This window comes from Cetorhinus maximus, chromosome 10 (assembly GCF_964194155.1).
Source record: "Cetorhinus maximus chromosome 10, sCetMax3.hap1.1, whole genome shotgun sequence".
Classification (NCBI taxonomy): domain Eukaryota; kingdom Metazoa; phylum Chordata; class Chondrichthyes; order Lamniformes; family Cetorhinidae; genus Cetorhinus; species Cetorhinus maximus.
Genome location: NC_135888.1, coordinates 41,927,620 through 41,954,828, shown reverse-complemented (window position 1 = coordinate 41,954,828; position 27,209 = coordinate 41,927,620). Strand labels below are relative to the sequence as shown.

The 27,209-nt window shown below is 45.5% G+C and overlaps 2 protein-coding genes across 5 annotated transcripts in view; one reads left to right on the top strand and one right to left on the bottom strand.

Annotated features, from left to right (window-relative positions):
- Positions 1-15,085, top strand: part of clic3 (chloride intracellular channel 3) — a 29,799-nt gene extending 14,714 nt beyond the window's left edge. The window contains exons 3-6 of the mRNA XM_078550343.1: positions 867-992; positions 5,845-5,951; positions 6,341-6,504; positions 11,210-15,085. Coding sequence (XP_078406469.1) covers positions 867-992; positions 5,845-5,951; positions 6,341-6,504; positions 11,210-11,371 — 559 coding nt within the window. The 3' untranslated portion in view covers positions 11,372-15,085. The remainder of the gene's footprint in view (positions 1-866; positions 993-5,844; positions 5,952-6,340; positions 6,505-11,209) is intronic.
- Positions 15,086-17,777: 2,692 nt separating this feature from the next.
- paxx (PAXX non-homologous end joining factor) overlaps positions 17,778-27,209 on the bottom strand; it is a 43,189-nt gene continuing 33,757 nt past the window's right edge. For all 4 annotated transcript variants that reach the window (XM_078550339.1, XM_078550340.1, XM_078550341.1 and 1 more), the window contains 2 exons: positions 20,184-20,280; positions 17,778-17,940 (listed from right to left, as the gene is read on the bottom strand). In XM_078550339.1, the coding sequence (XP_078406465.1) occupies positions 17,880-17,940; positions 20,184-20,280 (158 nt within the window). In that variant the 3' untranslated portion in view covers positions 17,778-17,879. The remainder of the gene's footprint in view (positions 17,941-20,183; positions 20,281-27,209) is intronic.

Below are 27,209 nucleotides of genomic sequence, written 5' to 3'. Positions count from 1 at the left end.
AAAATCAGATAGGATTCCTCCTCCTGACTGCCCCAGTGTTCCATTGTGGAAGAGCATATGCGGGGGATATTGGAGGACAGCAGTGCACTCAGTAATCCTCCCACTCTACTTCTTGTGCTCAAAAAAACAGGAATCAGCCTCAGTCACATGAATAATTAATAGCCATTTGGATGAAGTATGGGAGGGCACTGGAACCTCATGGAGTTATAGCCCAACATTAATGCCTTAAGGATAGAAGATTGGGAGCTTGACAATGGAGCTTGAAAATGGGGATTAAAGAGAAGATTGAAAAAGAATTGCTGAAGGGCAGATGGATTGCATTGAATGGCGGAGCAGGCTTGTCTGATCCATATTCCTGCTCCTATTTCTTATGTTTCTAAGATAGCCAGCAAGGAGTTCATAGGAGCAGCCTCATTATTTTTAAAGCTTCTCATCATGTCAGGAAGTCTCAGAGGCAGATTAAGGGTCTCTGGACATCAACAACATTGGAGGCCTCTATGCATCCACTGTACAAATATTCCTCCCCAGTCTACTAAAACAAACATGTAGTAAAATGTATGAAGAAATAGGCCTGTAGAATGTTTACTCGCTGCATTACCTAAAAAGCAAATCGTACCACAATTTACTGTGCTTGGATTGCAGTTGTGTGCAGCATTCTTGTCATATTTTGGGTTTGTTTTGCTGGGGCATGAGCTCCGGGTGTTAATCTGTCTCCTGATCTGTAGATGTGCAACTTGTCGCATACTCTCCCATCGCTTCATCCCTTTTTCCAGTTTGTTTTCCGGTCACTGAATTACCTGAGCCCCAGGCTTCGCTTAGGCATTAGTGATGTCTCAAAACATAATGAATACCCATTTCCATTGCAGGAACCCACACATGTTGAAAGATATTGCACCAGGCTGTCAGCCACCTTTACTCATTTACAATGGCGAGCTCAAGACAGATAATAACAAAATTGAAGAATTTCTGGAGGAGGTTCTCGCTCCTCCCAAGTAAGTCAAGGCTGTATATCTTCTTCAGAAAATTTGCCTATTGATTAAGATTTGAATGAGATCTGACGTGACACTCTGCTGCTTTTCAGAGCTAGGAAGAAGTTAGTGGAGGCACCGTGCAGATCCAGTAACTATTAGAATTTTGCTTTGTTATCTTGGGGACATGACCAAAAATGTTTACAGGGCTGCTGCAGCTAATGATGACAATCAGGACTAAGAAGTCACTTATCAGAGGATGAGAAAATACAGAAAGCCCCAAGAGGAGAGGAATAAACTCAATAACCAGAGAAGTGTAGAGTCATATAGCAGAGGAGGCCATTTGGCCCATCATTGCTGTGCTAGTTTTTTGAAAAACCTCCCCAACTAGCCCGAGTCCCCTGCTCTAGCCCTGGAAATTTTTACTGTTTAAGTGTATACCGGATTCCAATTTGAAATCTGTTTACTGAAATTGCATCCACTCTTCCAGATCATAAGAACTAAAAAAAATCTATCCTCCCTGGGTTCTTACCAATTACCTTAAATCAGTATCTTTTTTTCCATCTATCTTTTTCTATCTACTGTATCAAAACCTTATAATTCTGAATACTCCTAATACATCTCTCCTTAACTTCCTTTGCATTAAGAAAACATTCTCAACTTCCCCTATTCTTTCCCCTATGAGAACCTATTATAAAAGGCTTGTGTCTCCACTTGTGGCTGAAAGAGTTGCAGAGCCTGAGGCAAAGCTGCTGTGTCACAGTAAGTGATTTCATTGCTGAATTGTTCTTCATAGTTTCAAGAGCTCTTGTTTCTTTGACAGCGGGAGCACTTGTTGAAAATTGGGTACTGACATCAATGAAACATTGTTCAAAGTGCTGCAGGTGAACTGCAATTACCAGCCAACAAAAACTCATTAAGGCTGTCTTTTTCATTTATTTTGTCTGGATGGGTGTAACTGTTGCCTCTGACACTGACACTTCGCAGTTGGAATGAAAAAATTAAAAACTTCCTTTAAAAGTTTGGATCCAGCAAAGCAACTTTCTTTCATAGCTGAACTACTCTGATTGTCAATAATTCCCATCCTTATTTCCAAATCCCTCCCTGGCTTCGTCCCTCTGGATCTTCATAGCATCTTCCTGCCTCACAGTCCTCCAGATCCCTTTGCCAATTTTGGGACCTTGAGGATTCCTGATTTACATCCCTTCACCATCGTCTCTCCAATGATTGCTCCTGTGAAGCATTTTGGGATGTTTTATTATGTTAAAGGTGCTACATGAATGAACTTGCTGACAAAGATTCAAGGACATTGCAATAAAGGAGGTTATTCTGAAATCCCGAATGCAGTATCCTCCTCTAAGTTATTGCTAACTATTGTATTGTAAAACATCTGCATATGTCCAGAGATGGAATATCACACAAACTCTTGCTCCCATGCAGTCTGAGGCCACACAGACCGTTGGGTGTGGATCGAAGGTGCTTTATTCCATGCAGTGACCGGTTTGTCAATCCTCTAAAGGGGAGGACCCGAACATTTGCTGTTGTGAAATATATATATTTATAATTCATTAATGGGCTGTGAGCATTGCAGGCAAGGACAGCATTTGTTGCCCATCCCTAATTTCCCTTGAGAAGGTGGTGGTGAGCTGCCTTCTTGAACTACTGCAGCCCCCCTGATGTAGGGACACCCATAGTGCCGTTAGGAAGGGAGTTCCAGAATTTTGATCTGGTGACAGTGAAGGAACGGCGATATAGTGCTAAATCAGGATGGTGTGTGGCATGGAGGGGAATTTGCAGTTGGTGGTGTTCATATGCATTTGCTGCCCTTATTTTCTAGGTGGTAACGGTTGAGAGTTTGAAAGGTGCTGTGAATGGAACCTTGGTGAGTGCTGCAGTGCATCTTGTAGATGGTACACGCTGCTGCCACTATGTTTCGAAGGTGGAGGGAGTGAATGTTTGTGGATGTGGTGCCAAGGAAGCAGGCTGCTTTGTCCTGGATGGTGTCAAGCTTCTTGAGAGTTGTTGGAGCAGCACTCATCCAGGCAAGTGGAGAGTCTTCCATCACACTCCTGACTTGTGCCTTGTTGATGGTGGACAGGCTTTGGGAGTCAAGAAGTGAGTTATTCTGCACAGAATTCCCAGCCTCTGACCTACTCTTGTAGTCACATGGTTGGTCCAGTTCGGTTTCTCCTCAATGGTAAATCCCCAGGATGTTGATATAGGGGGATACAGGGATGGTAATGCTGTTGGAAGATGGTTAGAGTCTCTCTTGTTGAAGATGGGCTACTTGTATCGCACAAATGTTGTGTGTCACTTATCAGCCCAAGCCTGAACATTGTCCAGGCCTTATGAACACAGACTGCTTCAGTGTCTAATAAGTCTTGAATGATACAGAACACTGTGCAATCATCAGCAGACATCCCACCTCTGACCTTATGTTGGAAGGAAGGCATTGATGAAGCAGCTGAAGATGGTTGGGCCTAGGACACTAACCTGAGGAACGCCTGCACTGGGACTAAGGAGATTGGCCTCCAACAATCACAACCATCTTCCTTTGTACTAGGTATGACTCCAACCAGTGGAGAGATTTCCCCCTGATTCCCATTGACTCCAGTTTTGCTAGGGCTCCTTGATGCCACATTTGGTCAAATGCAGCCTTGATGTCAAGGGTAGTCACTCTCACCTCACCTCTTGAGTTCAGCTGTTTTGTCCATGTTTGGACCAAGGCTGTAATGAGGTCAGGAGCCCAGTGGCCCTGCATGACAGAGAGGCTCAGAAGCACAAATAAAATGGAATAACTGCCTCAAATTGGAAAAATTGTCTTTCTTTGAATCATTTTGCAGAGAAGGAAGTCATTCAGCCCATCCAATTTGTGCCGGCTGTTTTGAAAAACAAGCCAGTTACTCTCTTTCTCCACACCCCTGCATCTTTTTTCTCCTTCAAGGATTTATCCAATTCCCCATTTGAAGGCTCCTACTGAATCTGTATCCATCACTCTATCAGGCAATGTGTTCCCGGTCACAACTCACTGTGTTAAAAAAAGTTTTCCTTACATAACGTCAGGTTCTTTTGATAATCATTATGGCCAGGATTTTCTGTTCGGCGTGCGGGGGCGGGCCCCGCACACTGATGCGTAAAATGACGCACGGTGATGTCGGGCATGCGTCCCAATGTCACCGTGCGTCATTCCAATCTTTTGTTTGGCAGGCGTGCACCGGAGTCGGCTGTGCGCCCGCTGAACTGTCAAAGGCTTATTAAGGCCATTAATAAATTTGACAGGGCTGCCCATCCAACCTTAAGGCTGGCGGGCAGGCAAAGAGCCCAGGTGGCCTCACATTTTTCACAAAACCTCATCCATGGTCGGGATGAGGTTTCATGAAGGGTTTATTAAATTAATAAATACTTATTAAACATTTGATAAACATGTCCCAGCTCTTGTGACGCTGTCACATGAGGGGACATGTGTAAATGATTTTTAACTTTTTTTATTGTGAAGTTTCAAACTCAACTTAATCTCCCTGAGGTAGCTCCGTGCCTCAGGGAGATTTCTGCACTCTTTCGTAGGCTCCAACTCTCCCTCCTCCCCCCACCCGCGCAGGTAGCAGGTGGCCATCGCTCCTGACCGGCCCGCCCAACAGGGAGAAAACTCTCCCCTATAAAATCTGTGCCTTCTGGTTATTGACCCTTCAGTCACTGGAAAGAGTTTCTCTTCATTTACTCTAACTAAACCCTTTTAAACACCTCTATTAAATCTCCCCTAAACCTGGTCTGCTCCAAGGAGAACAATCATGGCTTCTCCTATCTATCAATGCAACTATAATCCTCCATCTCTGGAATTATTCTAGTAAATCTCTGCTGTACCTGCTCCAAAATCTTCCTGCAGTATGGATTTGAGCTGTAGTTTGAAATCTAATTGTGCTGATTTATTCCAGTGGCAGTAAAGATAATTAAAGAAAACAGAAATCACCTTAGTGTTTTTATTTTCACATGGTAGTTACTGTTGGAACGCAGCGAAATGCAACAATCAATTTGTGGGCTGGCCAAACCCTCATAACAGAGTCAATTTAAACCCCCAATAATAACCCAGCACAGAGCAGCATATGAATGAAGTGAACACAGTTAATGAAGACAATCACTTCTGCAAAATGGATAGACAGTGAGGGGTTAGACAATCAGACAGTGTTTCTGGCTGTCATGGCCACTTTTCTACTCCCAGAGGGGTGAGCCTGATCCCAGAAGGAAAGGGTGACTGGGAATGTTACTTGCTGAATGAGCCATCCCATTGTTTCACCTCCTCCTCTTCTCCTGCCAGGTTGGTAAATCCATTGTGCCCTGGGTCAGAATCTTTTTAGACTACCTCACCTAAAATTTAGAAGTGGGCCCTAATTGTCCTTACAACCAAGGACATTTTATAATTTGTTCTTGGATGTGAGCCTAATTGGCGAGGCCGGTATTTATTGCCCATCCCTACAGCTTCATCGAGAAGATGGTACAGGGCCTTCTTCTTGAACTGCTGCAGTGGAAGTTTGATACAGGTGAGTAGCTTGCAAGGCGACTCCAGCAGGCAATTAAGAGTCACATATAAACTAGGCTGAATAATGAGAGCAGAATTGGATTACCCTGGGTTATAACACCACCTATTGATCATTTATTTTATTGTGTGCCTTTGTACATCACAGGTCACACAGTCTCCCACTCAGTTTGGTTACTGATGTCCAACAAGGGACATTTAAGTGCATAAAAATAGCTTCTAATAAAGAGACATTAGCTTCTCCAAATCAATTTGCACCATTCAGAAACACTGAGATGTGCAGCCATTTTATACATTAGTCTTCATTGACCATAAAGGGTTAGATTTGTTTCATTCTTTCCCCAGGTACCCTAGACTGAGTGTCAGATGCAAGGAATCCATGACTGCAGGTTATAGCGTCTTCCAGAAATTCTCAGCTTACGTTAAGAATCCACTTCCTCAAAAGAATGAGCGTAAGTTCACCAGCTACTCAGTTGAAGCTTTGATATTGTAATGGCGGTACACCAATTAAAGCTCGCTTTTTTGAATTGGTAGACTCATGTTTGGCTTGTTTCCAGTGAACAAAGGCAGCATCATTGCTGCTCTGATTTGGGGCGGTGGGGGGGCGGGGGGTGGGTGGGGGAGGGGGTGGGGTGGTGGCGGGGTTGGTGGGGGGAGTGGGGGGAGGGGTAGTGAGGGAGGGGGATGGAAATCTACCCTGTTACTTTTGCTTGACCAATGTTTGACAGTGTTTGGACAAAGGCTCAGCCAAGTTTGGGCATTCAGTGGCCCTTGCTGTTGATAATGGCTGGTGTGACTGGTGACATGTTCTTGCATTGTGCTAATAGCTCTCTGTGTTCAGCTTTGGAGACATCATTCCTAAAAGCACTAGTGGAGCTGGAACAATATCTGAACACGCCACTACCACACGAAGATGGAACCTACCCATCAAAAAGGTTATTCCTGGATGGGAATGAGCTGACATTGGCTGACTGCAACCTCCTACCCAAACTCCACGTGGTTAAGGTGAGTGAAATTTTTAAGTCTTTTCCTTATCAAGAGCACCCCCCCACCAACCAATTACGCGGAAGAGGTGCTTATTGTTCAATCTCCTCCTTGAACGAGAGGGAAAGGGTCATTCTGAACCAAGAGACCACCATAGCTCCTTCTTAATGAATTCTACTTTATCCAGCCAATGTGCAGAGAAAAAGACAAACAAACAAAAATCCACTATGAAAACAAACTGAGGGAAAAGCAATCTTTAACACTTGACAATGCAGGCACTTTCAAATACAATCTTTTCTCTTCCCACGCCTAGTAGTGCATGAGGTAGACAGAGCACATGTTTCCACTTGCTTCCATAGCTAGTTTCTCCTGGAACAGGTGGCTAGCCTGTCACTAGAAGCCATAGCTTGCGGAGTGCTACTCCGTATCAATCATGCCTAACCAGGAGACTCTCCCACTCTTACCACCTGCCTTAGGAGTATTGGAAAGATTAACAAGTTGCTAATCAACGAAAACAAAAACAGAAAATGCTGGAAAAACTCAGCAGGTCTAACAGCATCTGCTGTTAGACCTGCTGAGTTTTTCCAGCATTTTCTGTTTTTGTTTCAGATTTCCAGCATCTGCAGTATTTTGCTTTTATGATAATCAACCTGTTTGGCTACATTACAAACGCAGCTACCATGGCCATCAAGTCCTGGAGTGGATTCAAACCCAGAGCTTCTGGCTTAGAGCCAGTGACGCTATCCACTGCGCCACAAGACCTCCCATATGATGCAGTAAGCATTACCTAATAGGCATTGATAGGTATTACAGCGCATTAATGAAACAAACTGCATAGACTAGGCTGATTGAGTACTCAGGAATAAGGATGATCTAATTGAGGTGTTTAAGGTGATTAAGGATTTGGTAGGGAGACAGAAAGAAACATTTCCTCTGACGTGGGAATGCTGAATAAAGGGGCATAACCTTAAACAATTCCACGGTGATGTCAGGAAGTACTTCTTCACACAAAAATTAGAACTGTTGAGGCTGGAGGTCAATTGAAAATATCAGAACTGAGATTGAAAGATTTTTTTTGCTGGGCAAGGATATCAAAGGGTATGAAACTAAGGTGGGTAACTGAAGGTATAGATCTAATTGCATGTGGAACAGGCTTGAGGGGCTGAATGGCCTAATTCCTGGATCTATATATTTATGAAGAAGAGTCATACGGACTCGAAATGTTAACTCTGTCTTTCTTTCCACAGATGCTGTCAGACCTGCTGAGTTTTTCAGCAATTTTTGTTCTTGTTTCAGATTTCCAGCATCCGCAGTATTTTGCTTTTATCTAGATATTTATTACTAAGGACCGTTTTACAGTATTTTTACACATTTTAGACAGACTACATTTTTAGCAATGGTTATCCAGTTGCCAGTTTATGAGCAACCAAGTAATGGCTTCTGAAAGCAATGGTTCAGCTTCATTGTGGAAAGTAGCACCTGTCGTGCAATAAAGGTGCCTGCGGTGTCACATGCCAGAGATTGCCTCCCTGCAATTTATTTTCACAGCAGATTTTTGTTTGCTTGCCTTTTTCTCTGCACATAGTCTGGTTAAAGCAGAATTTGTTAAGTAAGAGTGGTTGTTAAATCGCCTGTTTCTTGGACCCTGCCGCTGTGACTTTTCTTCTAACCTTTGACCCAGCCTGCAAGGCGGGAGGAGAGGGGACAGGAAGAGGCAGTGACTACCTAAAAGAAATATATTCTCGCCAACACCCCCACCCTACCCATACTGGATTCCTCCTCATGCCCTCCCAGGTCCTTTGGGGGAGATGGTGGTGTAGCGGTAATGTCACTGGACTATAAACCGAGAGGCCCAGGATGAATTCTCTCGGGACCTGGGTTTACGTCCCACCATGGCAGCTGGTGGAATTTAAATTCAATTAATAAATCTGGAATTGTAAAGCTAGTCTCAGTAATGGTGACCGTGAAACCACCAGCGATTGTCCCAAAAACCCATCTGGTTCGCTAATGTCCTTTCGGGAAGGGAAACTGCCATCCTTACCCAGTCTGGCCTACATGTGACTCCTGACCCACAGCAATGTGTAGTTGACTCTAAACTGCCCTCTGAAATGGCTCAAAAAGCCAGTCAGTTCAAGGGCAATTAGGGATGGGCAACAAATGCTGGCCTTGTCATTGATGCCCACATCCCATGAAAGAATAAAGAAAAAAAAATCCATTTAGAAGTGAACACCATGAATTTGCCTAGAGTTACTCTGCACCGCCTGTCCATCCAATGTGTTCTGCCCCTAGGGCATGTCCTAACTGAAGTCTCACACGTGTGATTCTTGATTACTTGCTAGGGAAGAGTAGCTGAGGGATTTTCCCTCAAGGTCTATTGTTTATTTTTAGTGTAGGGCTAGGTGGGCTGCAACCAAGGCTAAAGAGTTCCAGTTTCCTTTTACAATATGGGGGGAGTGGGGGGCACCTTCATCTATCGCAAACAAATCCCATCCACCGGGTGGCATCCCAGTATTCAAAGTTCATTCCCCCATCCTGCACTCAGTGGAAGGGCCATAGTCGGGGGGAAGTGGTAGTGGTAGTGGTGGGGGCTTGAACTCTTTGCCTTCTGGCTCAGAAACGGTAATGAGTCCAGGGTCATTCCATCCGAACATGAGCACCCCACTAAATCCCAGTATGTAAAGACTTGCTGGAGCCCCTGAACTCTGTTGACCCAATTTAACTGCACAATATAGACTATGGAAACAGTGATAGCATTCAGTTGACATGTGTAGGAATGATTTGATGTGGAATCTACTATCTAGACTGAGATTGTCAAGTTCAGTGCTGGGATAAGATTAAAGGAATTTAAATTCTTCACTATTGTTATTTCTCCATCATTAGTTTAGAGCTGATAGATGTGACTGGATCATTGCTGATGAAATGGATCCCTATTAGCTGCTCAGGTGAATGCAAAAGATCCCACATGATTATTTCAAAAAAGAGCAGGTTGAGAGTTCTCCTTAATGTCTTGGCCAACATTTATTATACACCCAACATCACTAAAAAAAAACACAGACTGTCTGCTCATTTTCTCATCGCTGTTTGTTGGGACCTTGATGTAGCTGAACTGGTGGTCACATTTCCAACATTACATCTATGACTACACTTCAAAAGTACTTCACTAGCTGTAATGCACTTTGAGATGTAGGAAGGCTCTGAAAGGTGCTACATTAAAGCAAGTCTTTCTTGTGCTTATTTCTGGTACTGGTTAGCATGGGATTCCCAAAATCTTTAAAGAACATCCAGCTGCCTTCTCTCCCATTCCCAAGACAAGAGGATTTCAGGAAAGTAAGTGTAAGGTCACAGTGAAGAATGGAAAGGTCAAACAGGTAGGCAAATTTTGTTGGAGGAAGTATGTTAACATTGGACGGAAAGTGAAACCAAGAAATAGGGCAAAGGATTGGAATGGCCAAAGATGCATTTCAAAAAATGAAACAGATTATGATCAATTCAAAATTAGTCATGAAAACAAAACTGAGAAACTGGAATGTTACATCACACCAAAAAGAAGTGACAAAAAGAAGTGAGTGTTGGACGATCAGTGAAACAATGCAGAGAGAAATTGGGGCTGCCGCTTGTGGTTTTTTGAGGTGAATAATGAAGATATCTTGAAGAGGTGCTGGTAAAACCTGAGACCAAAATAACAAGATCAGGAAGAGACAGTTGGAATTTCTCGTAATATGAAATCATGATTTAGAAAGTCTGATGCTGACAGGAAGGATCGATGATAAAAGAGATCGAGGTAGACAAAGAATAATCTTTCTAAAGAGCCTCGCAAACTGGATGAATGTATCACCAATGAAGATGATCCACAGTTCTACAGCAAGATTAACATGGAGGTCCATGGTTGCCAGCGCCCTCTTAGGGCATGGTACCTGAAGAGAGAGAAAGAAATAAGGAAAAGACAATGAAAAGGGTCTTTGAGATTGGGTGCCATTCCATCTTGTTGAACCATTGAGTTAGTCTCTGAGTCATGGCCGGCACCATGGGCTTGCTGTTGACCACAGTACCTTGTCCAAGGTGGCGGAAAATTCATTTGGAAAAGAAACAGACTCAGTTCTGATGGAAGATCACAGATCTGAAACATTAACTCTGTTTCCCTCTTCACAGCTGCTGCTAGACCTGCTAAGCACTTCCAGCATTTTCCATTTTTATTGGAAGCAGACTCAGTCCAGTGGATCTGCAAAACCATCACCATTTGCCTGTGATGTTTTAAGGAACCTTTATGGGCATGTGTTGCATTGCAGACTTCCTGGTGATCAGTTTATATACATGTTGTCTGAGTGCAAGGTTAACCTTGGGCCTTACTCTATGCACCTTAAGGAAGGTTTGATATGCTGATGTGAAGATCCCTCATTTACCATTTGTATCTGTGCCCACATGACTTGTTTTGAAAAAAGTTTTATGCTGAACTGGGGCTGGTTCCTAAGTTGAGGGGCAGTTGAGGAAGAGTGGGCGAAGCTCGTGTGAAGCATAAACACGGACATAAACCTATGGGGCTGTATGGTCTGTTCCTGGTCTGTAGGTTCTATGTAATTTTATCATTGAGCCTCTTCATCTCTCCTGTGATCAGACAAATATTAAAAAAGTGGGAGGGAATATACTATCTGACATAGATTGGGAGGTTGGAGATCATGGTCATAGCCAAGTGCAGGGGCTAACTTGAGTGTATCTGATTTCTTAACAGGTTGTGTGCAAGCATTATCGGAACTTTACAATCCCGAAGCAACTTACAGGCCTGTGTAGATACCTAAACAATGCCGAGAAACATGAAGAGTTCACGAGTACCTGCCCCAACGAAGAGGAGATCAAACTGGCATATCGAAATGTTGCCACGACATTAAGATAGATTTGGAGCACCAGCACTGACTAGGAGATTATCTCCACTCATGGGTCCGTTTATGCTGGAGATTAAACTAACAAGCTTTAACCCAATGCAGCATTCTTGCATATATCGCCACCATCTCGTTCTGGATATTGTGTTCATTTGAAGCTTCCATTCTTAAAGGGGCACTGTTGTTCACTGAGAAACTGCATATGAGAAATCTGCTACTGTGACTCATTTCTTGTAGGTCTCTCATAATGTCATCTCATAGAAGAGGAGGATTGGAGGACAGGGTCAACATTTGTATTCTGTGATATAATTCCCTCAAAATCTCAACTCCACCTAGTAATGATTTTACAGAATTTATAGTGAATTGATATTTAGATCCTTAGCGCACTTTTAAGAGGAAGATTCAACTGATCTGAAATTTGCTCTGTATAAAGACATCCTCACAAGATGTGACTGAACTCTCTCTTACTGAATCCCTAACATTGCACCTCCCAAAGAAGTATATGTTTGATTTGAAGCCGCCAAAAACCATTTGGAGAAGCTTTTTACAAATAAATCTATATTTAATGTGAAAATTAGAGGTGACATGGATGGGAAAGTTGTTTTTTGTACAGGTGTGGTCTCCAGCAGAGTGGAGATGCCTCATAAGATGGCCGCTAAGGTTTTGTGGAAATAACATTTTCTCATAGAGCAACATCACTTTTGCTTTGGAAGTCCAAATACAGAGTTAGTCGTTTGGTGGGAGTCAGAGAAAATCGAAGCAAATTGAACAGATTAAGATGCGAGAGAAAGCAAAATTATGAAAGATGTGTGCTATAACCCAAGTTAAGGCAAACTTTTCCTCTGCTTGATGAATTCCCTGTTGAATTTGTTGGACAGAAATGATACAGAAAAAGTGGTCAAAATCAATTGATCACACTAATAAAGGTCAAGTATCCTTTATCGGAAACCCGTGGGGCTGATTGTGTTTCAGATTCCAGAAAAGTTTGGTTTTCAGATGCTGAGTAAAGGCCTAAGCCTACTTACATTACAATGGCTGAAATCTAAGCTAGCTATAGTCTAAAGTAAATAAAGTGGCTAGAAAAGTAAGTTGTGCCACTGAATAATAAGTACAGGGTACCTGTAATAAATTCCCACCTGTGGTGCCATTCTGCTTGAAGGAGAGGATTCGCAAGGTAAACAGTGCAGGCAAACAACTAGACTTCCTGCGCTAAAGGTCGGGCGCACTCAGCGAGGTTCGTGTCGGCTCAGGTTGTGTCAGCTTGAGTCACAGACTTCCCACACTAAAGGTCGTTGAGGTTCAAAAAAAGTGCAGTTTTTGGATGTGTTCAGTTTTTGGATTTACGGATAAAAGATACTCGACCTGTATAGCTATACCAAAGTAAACCAAGTCCTACATTGGCCCTATGGATAAGAGTCCTAATCAAGGAGACAGAGTGTGATTTGCTTAAGAGGGGATATATAATTACCCATCAGATTTCAGCCATTTTGTGTGTCTATTAAACACATTAAGGTACAATATAAATTATCAGTCAGAATGTTCCAGAATGTCACAGTTACAATTAATTGCTTGTGTAGTTACATTAAGTTCCTGATAAGCTGTTTTATTACAGATTATGATTTGGATGCTGTTTACTTCTCTTTCCTGTAGAGTTTTATTAATTCTGGGAGAGCTGTATTAATTCTCAATGTTTAACTCCAATGAAGGATGCCAAAATACTACATTCCATGTTCTGTTGACAAGCATAACCACCTCAAACCAGGAGAATTCCCTTTACAGCCATATGTCAATCTTGATGATTTAAGACCCTAATCAGAATTATTTCTGTTGATGCCAAGCTTGCAGTAAGGAGGATGTCAGAGATAATTGAAAGATTTGCATTTAAAAAGTACCTTTCATGACCCCAGGGCATCCTAAAACACTTCACGGTTTTCCTGTGTCTCTGATAATCAGACAGTTTAGATTTTATGGGCATGGCTATTGAATTCTTGAAGTTCAGTCCAGTTGGTGGTTGCCACCACCTGGTATTCCTGGAGGAATGAACTCTGGCCTCTTACAACCCTGCATGGTCAAAAGTCATCTTGTCTCATTCCCAATATTCCTATGACTGATAAACAGAAGTGTTAAAAAATGTGAAAGATGCACATTTTGTTAATGCTCCAATGATTTTCCTCATGGATTTGTCCAAATTCTGTGTCTAGGAGATTAATGTTCAAATCCTGAAGGATTGGCAATGCCAGTCCACTTGTGATCTGTATGAAAGACCCACTGTATGAAATATTTCTGTATCTAGATACTGAGACTTGCTCCCTGGTCTTGGTGTTGTACCTTTATATCGCACTGAATATTAATATAAACAATGTAGATTAATAGGCTGCAGCATTGATCTGAGTTTGCAACACACATTTGCAGAAGATTGACTGCTTATCGAAGTCTGATTGCCCATGTGGTGTTTGGGATTTACTTTCCAAGGAGATTAAATTTCTAAGTGTACATAGTGTTTCATATCCTTACTCTCTGAACTTTGTATGTGGTTAGTGCATTTACCAAGAATAAACTATCATCATTGTTGCCTTGAATTTCATTGCCCAATGCAAAACGCTACCTTCTAGCTACTATTTGTAAAGTGCTTTTCACCACAATCTCTAGTGCATGAAGAATTTCCTTCCATATTTATTGAGAATTGCTGTGGTTCCCTGTGTCTCAGTTGCAAGTGCGTGTCCCAATCTAGTATAGAACTTAGCCTCTAAAGACCACTGTACCAGGTACAATCATTGATTTGTCTCATATTAACTAATCTCAGCCCTGGAAGTGTTGGGAATGCTGCAGTTGGTCTCAGTGTTCCAGGTCTGGAGAGGAGTGAATAAAAAAAGCACCAGGGTAATATACTATTTATTCCTGCTCCAAGGTGCCTGTGAGTGGATGTCGGATCAGGTGGCCCACCATGATCAGATTTCCTAGGTTCTTCAACAGCAGCTCACAAACCCGCGAGCTCCACCACCTAAACGGACAAAGGCAGCAGACGCATAGGAAAACCATCACTTCCAAGTTCCCTCCCAATCATGCACCATCCTGATTTGAACATCCATTACTCTTCCTTTATTATTGATAAGTCCAAATCCTCAAACTCCCCACCCTACAGCACCGTGGCACAATGTTCCCTCTAATCTTGTTTGGAATGCATGACCCCTTTAACTTCTTTGGTGCAGCCGCGCATGAGCGGTAACTTTATGGAATCGACTTGTGCGCGGCCTGAGTGGGGGACATTCGGGATGCAGCTAACAGGGAACATTGCTGTGGGAGCATCTTCACCACTTGGGCTCACCACTACTTTCTTAAGGGCAGTTAGGGATGGGCAACAAATGCCAGCCTTGCCAGAGATGCTCACGTCACAAAGGTAGATAGAGAGAAGTCATTTAGGAGGGTGGTTGGTGCCAGTTTGAGACAAGGCCCTCAGTAGAAAGGGGAAGAATTTTGGAGGGAGGGACGCAAATGGTTTAAAAACTAAATAAGGTCACAAGTGCACTAAAAAAAAAACCCTCCTTTTGAATCTTACATTATACTCATAATACTTTGTATGATGGATATTTGTGTCACAATTTGATCTTCAGTATATATTTAAGATGCTTTGTACCATGTTTAATAGATTAATTGTTTGTGAAATGATTAGTGGTGCAGTTGAATTGTTTACCTGTGAATGATTTGAATAAAACCCTGAATGAATTCCATTTCTTTCTCCTGAATTTGTTTCTGTTTATTTGACATTTGTCAGTAATTTATATGTAAGATGTTTAGGAGTTAACTGAAGGTCTTTCTCTCTCTATGTCACACCAAGGCCCAGGATTTTGTAACGATGGACAGCCTCTCAGTCATAGTGATAATGGCGGACAAGCCCAGAAATTCTACGTCATGCCCCTGAACATGGCACTTCCTAGTTTCACGGGGGTGGGACGAGTGTGGTGCTGGGGTTTTCACATGTGCGGTTTACAGAGGCAACTGGGCATTTAAATCTCCAGCTGCCTCCACTGAAGTGGGGTTTTGGTAGGCCAGGAATGTGAAAGCTGAAGTGCACAGATTAGGACAGGTAAGAGCAGGTCTGACCTTGGTGAATTCGCTTGGATAGCCAGAGTACTCCTTTGGAAAGATAAGGTACCCCATTGGATATGGTCCCAGGACATCTTTGGGAGAGGTAAAGATTGTTAAAATTAAACATGACTATCCGTAAAAATTGCAGAAACTCATTGGAACTGTCAAAGGATATTAGGTGAGTTGGCATGGGGGGGTAAGGGCAAAGGGTCGTGGATGGGAGCCAGGGTTGACATAAGTTGGCATAGGAGCCATAAAGGACCATGTGGTATTGCAGGGCAAAGACAGTATGAGGGGTCATGGGGGTGGGTAGAGGGGCATGAGGAGGCATAGGTTGGCATGGATGAGGCATGAGGAGTGTGTGGGATGGATGAGAGCTGGAGGGCTGCTCAGAGGCAGGCCTTCCACCCAGCCCGCTTCCACACCCACCAGTCCCTGCACTCCGCATTCATTCCGGGGACTCCTGTTCCAGCCAGCCCACTGCCACCCCACAACTCACCGCCCCATGTCCCCCCCCCAACATGGAACGGAAATCCCAACTGCGACAATTATTTTTAACCGTCAATTTTGCGGAGCTGGGAATTCGCGCATCTCTGCACACCCGACCCGAGAGGGAAAATGCCCAAGTATCCTGGATTTCCAAGTAAATACCGGTTAACTTAAAACTGCACAAAAGCCATCTGAAGTTCTTTATTTGAAATTCTAGGTGGTAACCAACATTCATTTATTGCCCATCCCTTGAGAAGGTGGGGTGCTGAGCTGCTTTCTTGAACTGCTGCAGTCCATGTATTGTAGGTGCACCTGCAGTGCTGTTAGGGACGGAGTTCCAAGATTTTGAACCAGCGACAGTGAAGGAACGGCGATATATTTCCAAGTCAGGATGGTGAGTGACTTGGAGGGGAACTTCCAGGTGGTGGTGTTCCCATCTATCTGCTGCCCTTGTCCTTCTAGATGGTAGTGGTCGTGGGTTTAGAAAGCGCTGTCTAAGGAGCCTTGGAGAATTCCTGCAGTGCATCCTGAAGATGGTACACACTGCTGCTACTGTGCGTCAGTGGCGGAGGGAGTGAATGTTTGTTGATTGGTGCCAATCAAGCGGACTGCTTTGTCCTGGATGGTGTCAAGCTTCTTCACTGTTGTGGGAGCTGCATCATCCAGGCATGTGGAGAGTATTCCATCACACTCTTGACTTGTGCCTTGTAGATGGTGGACAGGCTTTGGGAAGTCAGGAGGTGAGTTACTCGTCGCAGGACTCCTGCTCTTGTAGCCACAGTGTTTATATGGCTAGTCCAGTTTAGTTCCTGGTCAATGGTAACCCCCAGGATGTTGACAGTGGGAGATTCAGTGATGGTAATGCCGTTGAATGACAAGGGGCGATGGTTAGACTCTCTCTTCTTGGAGATGGTCATTGGTTGGCACTGGTATGGCGAATGTTACTTGCCACTCGTCAGCCCAAACTTGGATATTGTCTCGGTCTTTCTGCATGTTGACATGGACTGCCTCAGCACCTGAGGAGTCCTGAATGGTGCTGAACATTGTGCAAACATCAGCGAACATCCCCACTTCTGGCCTTATGATGGAAGGAAGGTCATTGATGAAGCAGCTGAAGATGGTTGGGCCCATGACACTACCTTGGCTTGGTGATAATGGTAGAGTGGGGGATATATCAGGCAATGAGGTTACAGATTGTGTTTGAGTACAATTCTACTGCTGCTGATGGTCCACTGCGCCTCATGGTTGCCCAGTCTTGAGTTGCTAGATCTGTTCGAAATTCATCTCATTTAGCACGGTGGTAGTGCAACACAACACAATGGAGGGTATCCTCAGTGTGAAGGCGGGACGTCGTCTCCACAACGACTGTGCGGTTATTACTCCTACCGATACTGTCATACATCTGCAGCAGGCAGGTTGGTGAGGATGAGGTCAAGTATGTTTTTCCCTCTTGTTGGTTCTTTCACTACCTTCCGCAGACCCAGTCTAGCAGCTATGTCCTTTGGGACTCGGTCAGCTTGGTCAGTAGTGGCCTCACCAACTATACAACTCCAACATGACCTCCCTACTTTTGTAATCTATGCCTCGATTGATAAAGGCAAGTGTCCCATATGCCTTACACACACGCCAAGGTTCCTCAGAAGCGGTATTTTATGGGCAGACAATCTCCTATTGTCCGTTTAACACTATCACAACAACCCATCTGTGTGAACATTAACACTTACACAAGAGTACACTACATACTGTGAAACAAGTTTCTTTTTAATTTCAATCTTCAATTTAAAAAGCCACATAAAAGGTCCCATTATTGTTTCTTAAACAAGCAGAGACAGCAATTTTAAAAAAAAAAAATTGATATCCATCTTTGTATATAAAACATAAATTATGGTAAATGACACTTCATTATAAACACCCCCAGCAAATCCATTTTGTGCCCAATCAGGTGCTTCACTCGCCACTCTCATCAAGGCTGTTGTCCTCAAAGCTCACTCCAGTGGGAGCCTTTGTTCTGAACGGAGAAGGAAAGATTCAGTTTGTATCAGTGACACGGAAATACAACCTTTGGTGTATGCAAAGCAACATCACAACAGTGACTATGCTTCAAAAGTACTTCATTGGCTGTAAAGCACTTTAGGATGTCTGATGGTCATGAAAGGCGCTACATAAATGCAAGGGCTGGATATTTAGGCCCTGTTGGGATAAGTCCATTTGGCGGGCATCATGCTGCCCTGGAGCTGGGATGAGGGGGTGACAGGGCTACCCATCCGCAAACTGGGGAGCCAATTGATCCAGTTGAAGGCCTCTTGAGGCACTGGGAGTTAGATAACCTGGCAGCGGCTTCCTGGTGACAAAACAGGAGGTCACTCTTCCAGGCAAGTTTAAAGGCCCTGGCTTCAGCTGTAGCCACAGGCTGGCCTGCAGAAGGGAGTCCTGCTCCACAATGGCGGCCTGGGTGCTGAAGACATTCTTAATTTAAAAGGTCAGAAAGCTGGAGAGAGTGCACCTCAAAATGGAGGTGCTCCTCTCTCTCTCGCCTGAACTGTGGATTTCTGCTGCTTCTGTGCTGGAAAGCCTCCTATTGGCCCTCCAGCTCTGAGAGCACACCCGCTGTCCTTAACTGGGCGATGAAACTCACCCCCTGCCCAGTAATTGGTCAATTCGGGGAAAATCACTGCGGGTGACTGTATCCCACATAGTGCAGCATTGTGACCCCTATTTGACCCCAATGTCGGGGTTCTGGCCAAAGGGTAAAATCCTGTACCAAGTCTTTTCTTTCCCATTCTACTAGCAAAGTATATAGACGGGCAATTCTCAGCCTAGCAGGAGCTGAAAGCCTCAGGGGCCAGGTACTAAGGAAAAGGGTTGTGAAGGCAAACCACCATGTGAGACGCCCTCTCTTTGGATAGACTGAAAGGTAACATCAGCTGCCATCACTAATTTTTCTTAGTACATTCTTTCATTCTTCTCTTCACTTGGCATCATGAGCAATCTTCTGGGCTGTTCCGTGAACCAGGAGACACCTGAAAATATTCCTTAAATGGCGAAGAACCTTTTAAGTGTCATTGGTCAGTGACACAAGTTTTGCAACAAAAAAAGTGAGGAGTCAGCAGCACTGTGGATTAAAGACTGGCTTTTCAAATCTCGGGCTTGAGTCAAAGTCCAGCCCAGGCTGCTGTCATTAAAAGTACCGGATCCTTTGCCAAAATGCCTTTTTTTCAGTCTACCAATGGGGTTGGGCCTATATTACAAATTGGAAGGCTCATCCGACTAATCAAGGCTGATCAGAGTATGGTAGCTTAATGGTTAACATACTAGACTAACAACCCAAAGATTGTGTGTTCAAATCCCTCCCTGGCAAGTTGTGAAACTGAACTCAAAATGACATGAGAAAACTGTCAGGACTGTAATTAAAAACCCAACTAATTCAACAAATGCCCAGCTTCCATGGGAAGGTAACCTGCCTGGTCTGGCCTACAGATCACTCCAGTTCCACACCATGGGGTTAACTCTAAGTACCCTCAGGGCAGCTAGCAATGGGCAATTAATACTGTTGTTGCCAGTGCCACCTACACCAGAACAAATAAATAAAAAAGAATTGGTAATGTCACTCAATACTAGCCCAAAGATGCTCAGTATGGGATACAACAACTTGCATTTGGATAGCACCTTTAAAATAGTGAAACATCCCAAGATGCTTTGCAGGAGCATTATCAGACAAAAAATGGTTGAGTAGCCATGGCCTCGCTCCTGTGTATCTCTGAACCTCTATCCAACCCTATAACTCTGAGATCTCTATGCTCCTCCAATTTGTGTCTTCAGCTGCCTTGGCCCTAAGCTCTGGACTTCCCTCCCAAGCTTCTCCATCTCTCCTCCTTTAAGACAACTCCTTAAAACCTACCTCTTTCATCAAGTTCATCTTATCTCCTTATGTGCAGTTGGGGCCAACCTTTGATCGCTAACTCTCCTGTGCAGCAGCTAGAGATGTTGCATGTTTTAGAGGCGCTATATAAATGTAAGTTGCTGTTGTGAAATGCAAGGTGACCTTCTAAAGTTGAGGTTTGGACAGAGAAGGAGGTGCTTTATTGTGCTTCTAACTGTACTATGCCTTGGGGGGGGCACTAATACCTGCAAAAAGAAAGTAAGAGATGAACGCTATGCCATTGGGACTTGGTATACACTTCACAGGAGTTGACCCAAAGGCATTGCCAGCAAAGACTGCCACAGCATAAAATATTGAAGGAAGCAGGTTACCTCTTACTGCCCGGATTTATCAGGGACTCTCCTGCAGGCCTCTTCTTGGCCACTGGTGAAGATTCAGGTCCATTTCCCTTCCTCATGGATTCATAGTCTACAACAAAATAGCAAAGCTAATTAATCATGGAATCACAAGATGATTAAGTGTAGGAGACCATTTTGCCCTTCATTCCTGTACTGTCTCTTTGAAAGAGTTATCCAATTAGACCCACTGTTCGTCCCTATAGTCCTGCATTTTTTTCCTTTTGAAATATTTACCCATTCCTCTTTGAAAGTTGTTATTGAATCTGCTGCCATCATTCTCTCAGACAGCGCGGTCCAAATCATGACAAGTCGTTGTGTAAAAAATATTATCCTCATGGCCCCTCTGGTTCTTTTGCAAGTTATATTCGATCTGTGCCCCCGGAAATGACCCTTCTCCCACTGGAAACATTTCTCCATGGCCTGAATTTTGCGTTCGAGGTTGGGTGGATGCACATAAAATTACACGAAACCGCGTTGGGCGTGCGTCCCGACATCGTCGCACACGTCTGCAATATTGAGGTTGGCAGACACGTCTGGGAGTCAGGGCCACACCGGCTGACAATTAAAGGACCAATTAAAGTCTTTAGAAAGCCTATTGAATGCGATTTTACATTGCCCGTGCAATTTTTAGTTCAACGCAATGACAAAACAGGAGGGCGGAATTCACGTTTTAATCATTTCCTCACCCACGGGTGGGATAAATGGCCCCTGGAGCAGCAGCACTTTCTCTGTCATTGCCAATCCTTTGCTGTGTGGGTACAGAGCTGTCCCAGAGTTCCTTGGCTTCTTGTTTGATTATCAAGCCTGCCTTTCAGCATCTCAGGGCCTCATCTTCCCTGGAAGGGTCCCCTCAGTATTGCAGCACAATGTTCCTTCATTTTCAAGTCGCTGCTCCTCTGCATCCCATCGAATGGGGAGAGTGTATTCCACTGGTGGAACCTCCTCTGAAGAGGAAGGAGGAGAGGAGGAGGAGAGGAGGGAGAGGAGGGAGAGGAGGCCAGGTGGGCGTGGGCAGCAACCCAGGGACAGAGCTTTAAGAGGAGAGGCACAGGCTCAGTTGGTGCAGGGCCAGCAGGAAGGCCAAGGTGGGAGGGCATGCTGAAGACACCACTACCCAGCGGCTAGAGTGTTCAGGCAGTGCTCCAACTACCTCCAGATGTCCGAGGTCCAGTACCGCAGCAGACACCCCCTCTCCAGGGACATAGTGACAGCAATATGTCACATGATAGGTCCAGAAATCACCTTCGACTGAGTGGGTGGATGCCCCATGCCATTGGCTTTGAAGGTCACAGTGGCCCCCAAGTTCTATGTCTCCGGAAATTTTCAGGGCTCAATGGGGGATCTGTGCGGCATTTCTCAATCAGCTGCACCCAGTTGTGTCAACCTTGTGACTGATGCTATCTTTAGACACATCCCCATGTTCATCCACTTCCAGACAGACGAGGCAAGCCAGGCGGAGGGAGCACGAGGCTTCACTGCAATGGCTAGGTTCCCCCACGTGCAGGGTGTAATAGATTGCACACACGCGGCCATCAAGTCACCAGCAGGTGAGCCTGGAGCTTTCATAAACAGAAAGAGTTTCCACTCAATGAATGTTCAGATCGTCTGTGACCACAGGACACAGATTCTCTAAGTTTGTGCCCGTTACCCTGGAAACTCACACGATGCTAACGTCTTGCGGCACTCAGGGGTATTAAGACTGTTCATGGCTCCTGCATGAGTGGATGGATGGCTCCTGGGTGACAAGGGCTATCCCATGAAGAGGTGGCTGATGACCCCACTCAGTCACCCAAGAACTGAGGCTGAGGAGAGATACAACAGGAGTCATGCCTCCAAAGGGCGGTGGTGGAGAGGACCATCGGGCTGCTGAAGACATGCTTCAGATGCCTGGACTGGTCAGGGGGATCATTGCCGTATCCTCCAGAGTGTGTCTCCCTCATAGTTGTCATGTTCTGCGCCCTGCACAACCTGGCTCTGGGAAGGGGTGACCAATGGAGGCTGAGGAAAGCGAGGCAGCTCCACTGGCCAGGGAGGATGACTCGAGTGATGGCTCAGAGGAAGAGCCTGGGGAGGTGCAGGGTGAGGATCTCGAGGCAAAGGACATAAACTCTCATGGAGGCCGGGACACCAGGGATGATTTGATCCAGCGAACCTTCAGCTAGTCACCTTGTCAAGCCAAAGCCAGTGTCTCTTTTGCTAACAATCAATAAATGAGAAGCCAACCCAGTACGTCAGCATCACACAACGCCGTAATTTTATAAACCTGTGCTGTATCTGGCACCTATTGAAACCATCCAGCCAACTCAGCCCATTTAAGTCAAATAAATGTTTATGTTAACTTACATGAACGAACAAAGAACAAACAAAGTGCCCATCCCTAATACAAGAGCCAAAATAATTAACGCAAATAATGTCACCCGTGACACACCCCTGTTGTGCTTAAGGTGCCTTCAACTTACGTCTGTGAGCGCTGCATCTTGGTGCCCCCGCCTCGCTGATAGTGGCGCTGGAGGCAGCTGCTGACTCTGCTGTCCTGGTGGCCCCGATGACCTTGGCAGTCGTCCTCTGAGCAGGCTCCGCCTGGGAGGGTGCATCCAGCACCATGGCTGGGCACACCTCAGTCGTCGCAGCATCATCAGATGCAGCGGCTACTGGCAGAGGGGCACAGGAGCTGGTGCCCTTGTCCAGAGCGCCCTGAGAGAAGCCCATAGAGATGACAGGCAGCTTGTCTGCCAGCGTGAGGTGCGTTTGCACCTCCCTGCTCACCATTAATGGACGACGACCTAGCAGGGAGACTGGGTGCATCATCCATCCCTCACACTGACAGTGACCTCCTGAGGTCAGTGCCTGTGTGAGGGCTTGCAGGTCCGAGTGCAACCCCAGGAACCCCTGAGTCTGCCTCTCCATGAGAGTCGCCACTCTCTCCATGGAGGAGGCTGTGCACTCAGCAGAGTGCCCACCTGACTCGCTCTCCTGCCTTCCATGACCACCAGATGCTGAGGCCATGACTCAGGACACTTCTTGAATAGCTTCCAAACAGCTCCCTCAGCCTCCCCCGACAACACCTGGCAGCCTTTAGGGAGCTGCCTCTTCTGTTTTTGTACACCCCACCGGGTCCCCATTGGACCTGGTGCCCGACGCGTTCCCACCCTCGCGCACAGGAGAAACAACCAGCAGTCGTGTTTCATGCTGGATGGGTCTGAATTGGGCCCCCCCCAGCGTGAGATCACATTCACAGCGCCATCTCGGCCGGGGGCAGGTTTTACATCCGCTTCCGACCTTGCTGACTTCGGGCGCACCCCAAGGGTAGAATTCAGGCCCAGATTTACCTGATCAAAATCCTTCAGGACTTTGAATATCTCTATCAAATCTTCTCTTAGTCCTCTCTGCTGTAAGGAGGACACCCCCCCAGCTTCTTTAGTCTCGCCATGTAACTGAACTCCTTTACCCCTGTTCCCGCTCTAGCAAATCTCCTCGGCTCCCTCTCTAAGGCCTTGACATACTTATTAAAATGTGGTGCCCAGAACTGACCACAATGCTCCAGCTGGGGCCTGAGCTGTCTTTTAGAAAGATTTAGTTTATCTCCTTTATTTAGTCCTCTATCCCTCCATTGATAAAGTCAAAGATCTCGTCTGCCTTTTTACCAGCCTTTCTTTGAAAACACGTGTCTGTGCACTTCCAGGCTTCTCTCTTCCTGCACCCTATTTAAAACGATGCCATTTCATTTATAACAAAAACAAAAAAACCTGGAAAACTCAGCAGGTCTGACAGCCTCTGCGGAGAGGGATACGGTTAACGTTTCGAGTCCGTATGACTTTTCATCAGAACTAAGACATATAGAAATGAGATGAAATATAAGCTGGTAGAAGGGGGTGGGACAAGGGAGCTTGATAGGGGGACAGTGATAGGTGGAGGCAAAGAAGAGACTGCCAAAGGTGTCATAGACAAAAGGACAAAGGGGTGTTGACGGTGGTGATATTATCTAAAGGATGTGCTAATGGGGGCATTAAGGGAAGCAAGCTAGTGGCAGATGGCCCTAGTGCAGGTGGGGTGGGTGGAAGGGATCGAAATGGGCTAAAAGGTGGAGATGAAACAATAGATCTAAATAAATTTAAAAATAGATGGGAAAAGAAAAAAATATAAATTATTGGAAAAGTGGGGATCGGAAAGGGGGTGGGGATGGAGGAGAGAGTTCATGATCTGAAATTGTTGAACTCAATATTAAGTCCGGAAGGCTGTAAAGTACCTGGTTGGAAGATGAGGTGCTGTTCCTCCAGTTTGCGTTGAGCTTCACTGGAACAATGCAGCAGGCCAAGGACAGGCATGTGGGCATGAGAGCAGGGTGGTGTGTTGAAATGGCAAGCGACAGGGAGGTCTGGGTCATGCTTGTGGACAGACCGAAGATGTTCCGCAAAGCGGTCACCCAGTACGCGTTTGGTCTCTCCAATGTAGAGGAAACCGCGTTGGGAGCAGCGAATGCAGTAGACTAAATTGAGGGAAGTGCAAGTGAAATGCTGCTTCATTTGAAAGGAGTGTTTGGGCCCTTGGACGGTGAGGAGGGGGGAAGTAAAGGGGCAGGTGTTGCACCTTCTGTGGTTGCATGGGAAGGTGCCGTGGGAGGGGGTTGAGGTGTAGGGGGTGATGGAGGAGTGTCCCGGAGGAAACAATCCCTGCGGAATGCCGCCGGGGGGGTGAAGGGAAGATGTGTTTGGTGGTGGCATCGTGCTGGAGTTGGTGGAAATGGCGGAGGATGATCCTTTGAATGCAGAAGCTGGTGGGGTGATAAGTGAGGACAAGGGGGGACCCTATCATGGAGAGGAAGGTGTGAGGGTGGATGCGCGGGAGATGGGCCAGACGCGGTTGAGGGCCCTGTCAACCACCGTGGGTGGAAAACCTCGCTTAAGGAAGAAGGAAGACATGTCAGAGGAACTGTTTTGGAAAGTGGCATCATCAGAACAGATGCGACGGAGGCGAAGGAACTGAGGGAATGGGGTGGAGTCCTTAAAGGAAGCGGGGTGTGAGGAGCTGTAGTCGAGTTAGCTGTGGGAGTCGGTAGGCCATTTCATTTATATTGCCTCTCCTCATCTTTCCTACAAATGTGTATCACTTTACACGCCTTGGTCCTACATTTCATCCACCATGGGCTGGATTTTCGCTACCGAAGCGGGTAGCTGGAGTTGGGAAACTCAGCAGAGTTTCCTGACTCAGCAGACCCACCTCAGCAGAAAGTGCCCTGTCAAAGCCGACTTTCACTCCGGCGGCGGGGGTGGGGGTGCAGGATGGAGTTGTACCCGGCAACCTCGGAAGCAGATCGGAGGTGGCCACAGGCACAGCTGAGTGCCGAGGCAGGGCTATTCAAAAGGCCCGCCTGGGTTTTCTGGGACTTCTTCACAGTTGTTTGCTTATATTTTAGACCCTCTAGTCCTCACCCTTCACACCCCCACCCACTCTGCATGCCACCTCATGCCCTGCACCCACCCGCCATGGCCCCTCGTACTCTCTATACCAACTCATGACACTTCCAAGACTATTCACCCAGTATACACTCTGTAAATAACCAATGAACTCTAAAGTAACAATGGCATGTGTGGAGCTGCTTAAAAAAACACCCATTCATAATTTTCTTTAAAAAAAACTGCTATTGCGACAAACTCATAAAAGTCGCAATTAAGTTGATCTTTAAAGTACCAATAACAGAAGCTAAATGCACTTGACAGCTCCACATTTTGTGGAAATAAAGACACTGACAAAAGAGACCACAGGAAAAAATAGTTCCTGGTAACAATATCAAGTTGCCAATCAGGCAGGGTTTTCCCTTCTCCCCAACTGTTTCAATATCGTGGTAATCCTTTTAAGGGAGTCTGGGCTCCCAGCCAAGCCTCATTATGTATGATTGGCTAAGAGCCCAAACTGCCATACATGCAAACTTTCAACACTAGCAATGATCTGCTATGTATAAAGAATATTAATTCCTCTATCTCCCCATTCTGAACTGTGAGAACCAGAGTCAAATAGACCTAGAAGAACACAGCATTTGATTCCCCTTCTGGGCTGTGCTGCCCGATCTCAGCTTGTACAACAAAAGGGATCCAAACAACTGGTCTACTAGAGAGTATGTACATGCTTTCTTTCTCAATTCATTCACGAGACTTGGGCATTGTTGCCAAGGCCAGCATGAATTGCCCTCCCTAATTGTGCTTGAGAAGGTGGCAGTTTGCCACTTCTGTGAACTGCTACAAGGATTGTTAAGAGTCAACCACATCGCTGTGGGTCTGGAGTGGCACATAGGGCAGACCAGGTAAAGATGGCAGATTTCCTTTCCTAAAGTATGCTAACAAACCAAATAGGTTTTTACAACAATCCAGCCATTTAAACTGGCGTTTTAACTCTTGGTTCATTTAATGAACACAATTTAAATTACCCAGCTGCCATGATGGGATTTCAACTCATGAACCAAGATGATTAGTCCAGGCCTCTGGGTTACTGGTCCGGTAACATGACCATTATGCTATTGTACCCAACACACATGCACGAGTGTGCAAATGTATGTGGGGTGAGGAAGGGATTAGGTGGTGATTCCCTCCAGTAAAGCTGTCTGCTGACATTAGGAACTGCATTTTGCTGTGGACTTCAGGACCCTAGCGTCAGGGCCAAAGGGTGGGGGTTGGGGGGAATGGGGGGTGGGGGGGGATGAGTCCATATTTGCTGGCAGTGAGAGCAGTGATGCAATCGTCTGGGAAGCAACCACCTAATTGGCTGCCTCTGCGTTTGGTAGGCTCTCAATGTTGCCAGCACAATCACAGGGCTGGCAGATCTGAAGCCTCGGCAGCCTCACCGGGAGAGGTGGGTGTCGCTGAGGTAGGTCAGGCACCGCAAAAGTGAAACAACACGGAGGCACGCCCCGTTGGCCTGCATATCATTCATTAAATAACTAGAATCTCGGCTGCTAAGCTAAGCAGGGTAGAGGGGAAAGCAGACTAGTCTCGGTTGTGATTGCAG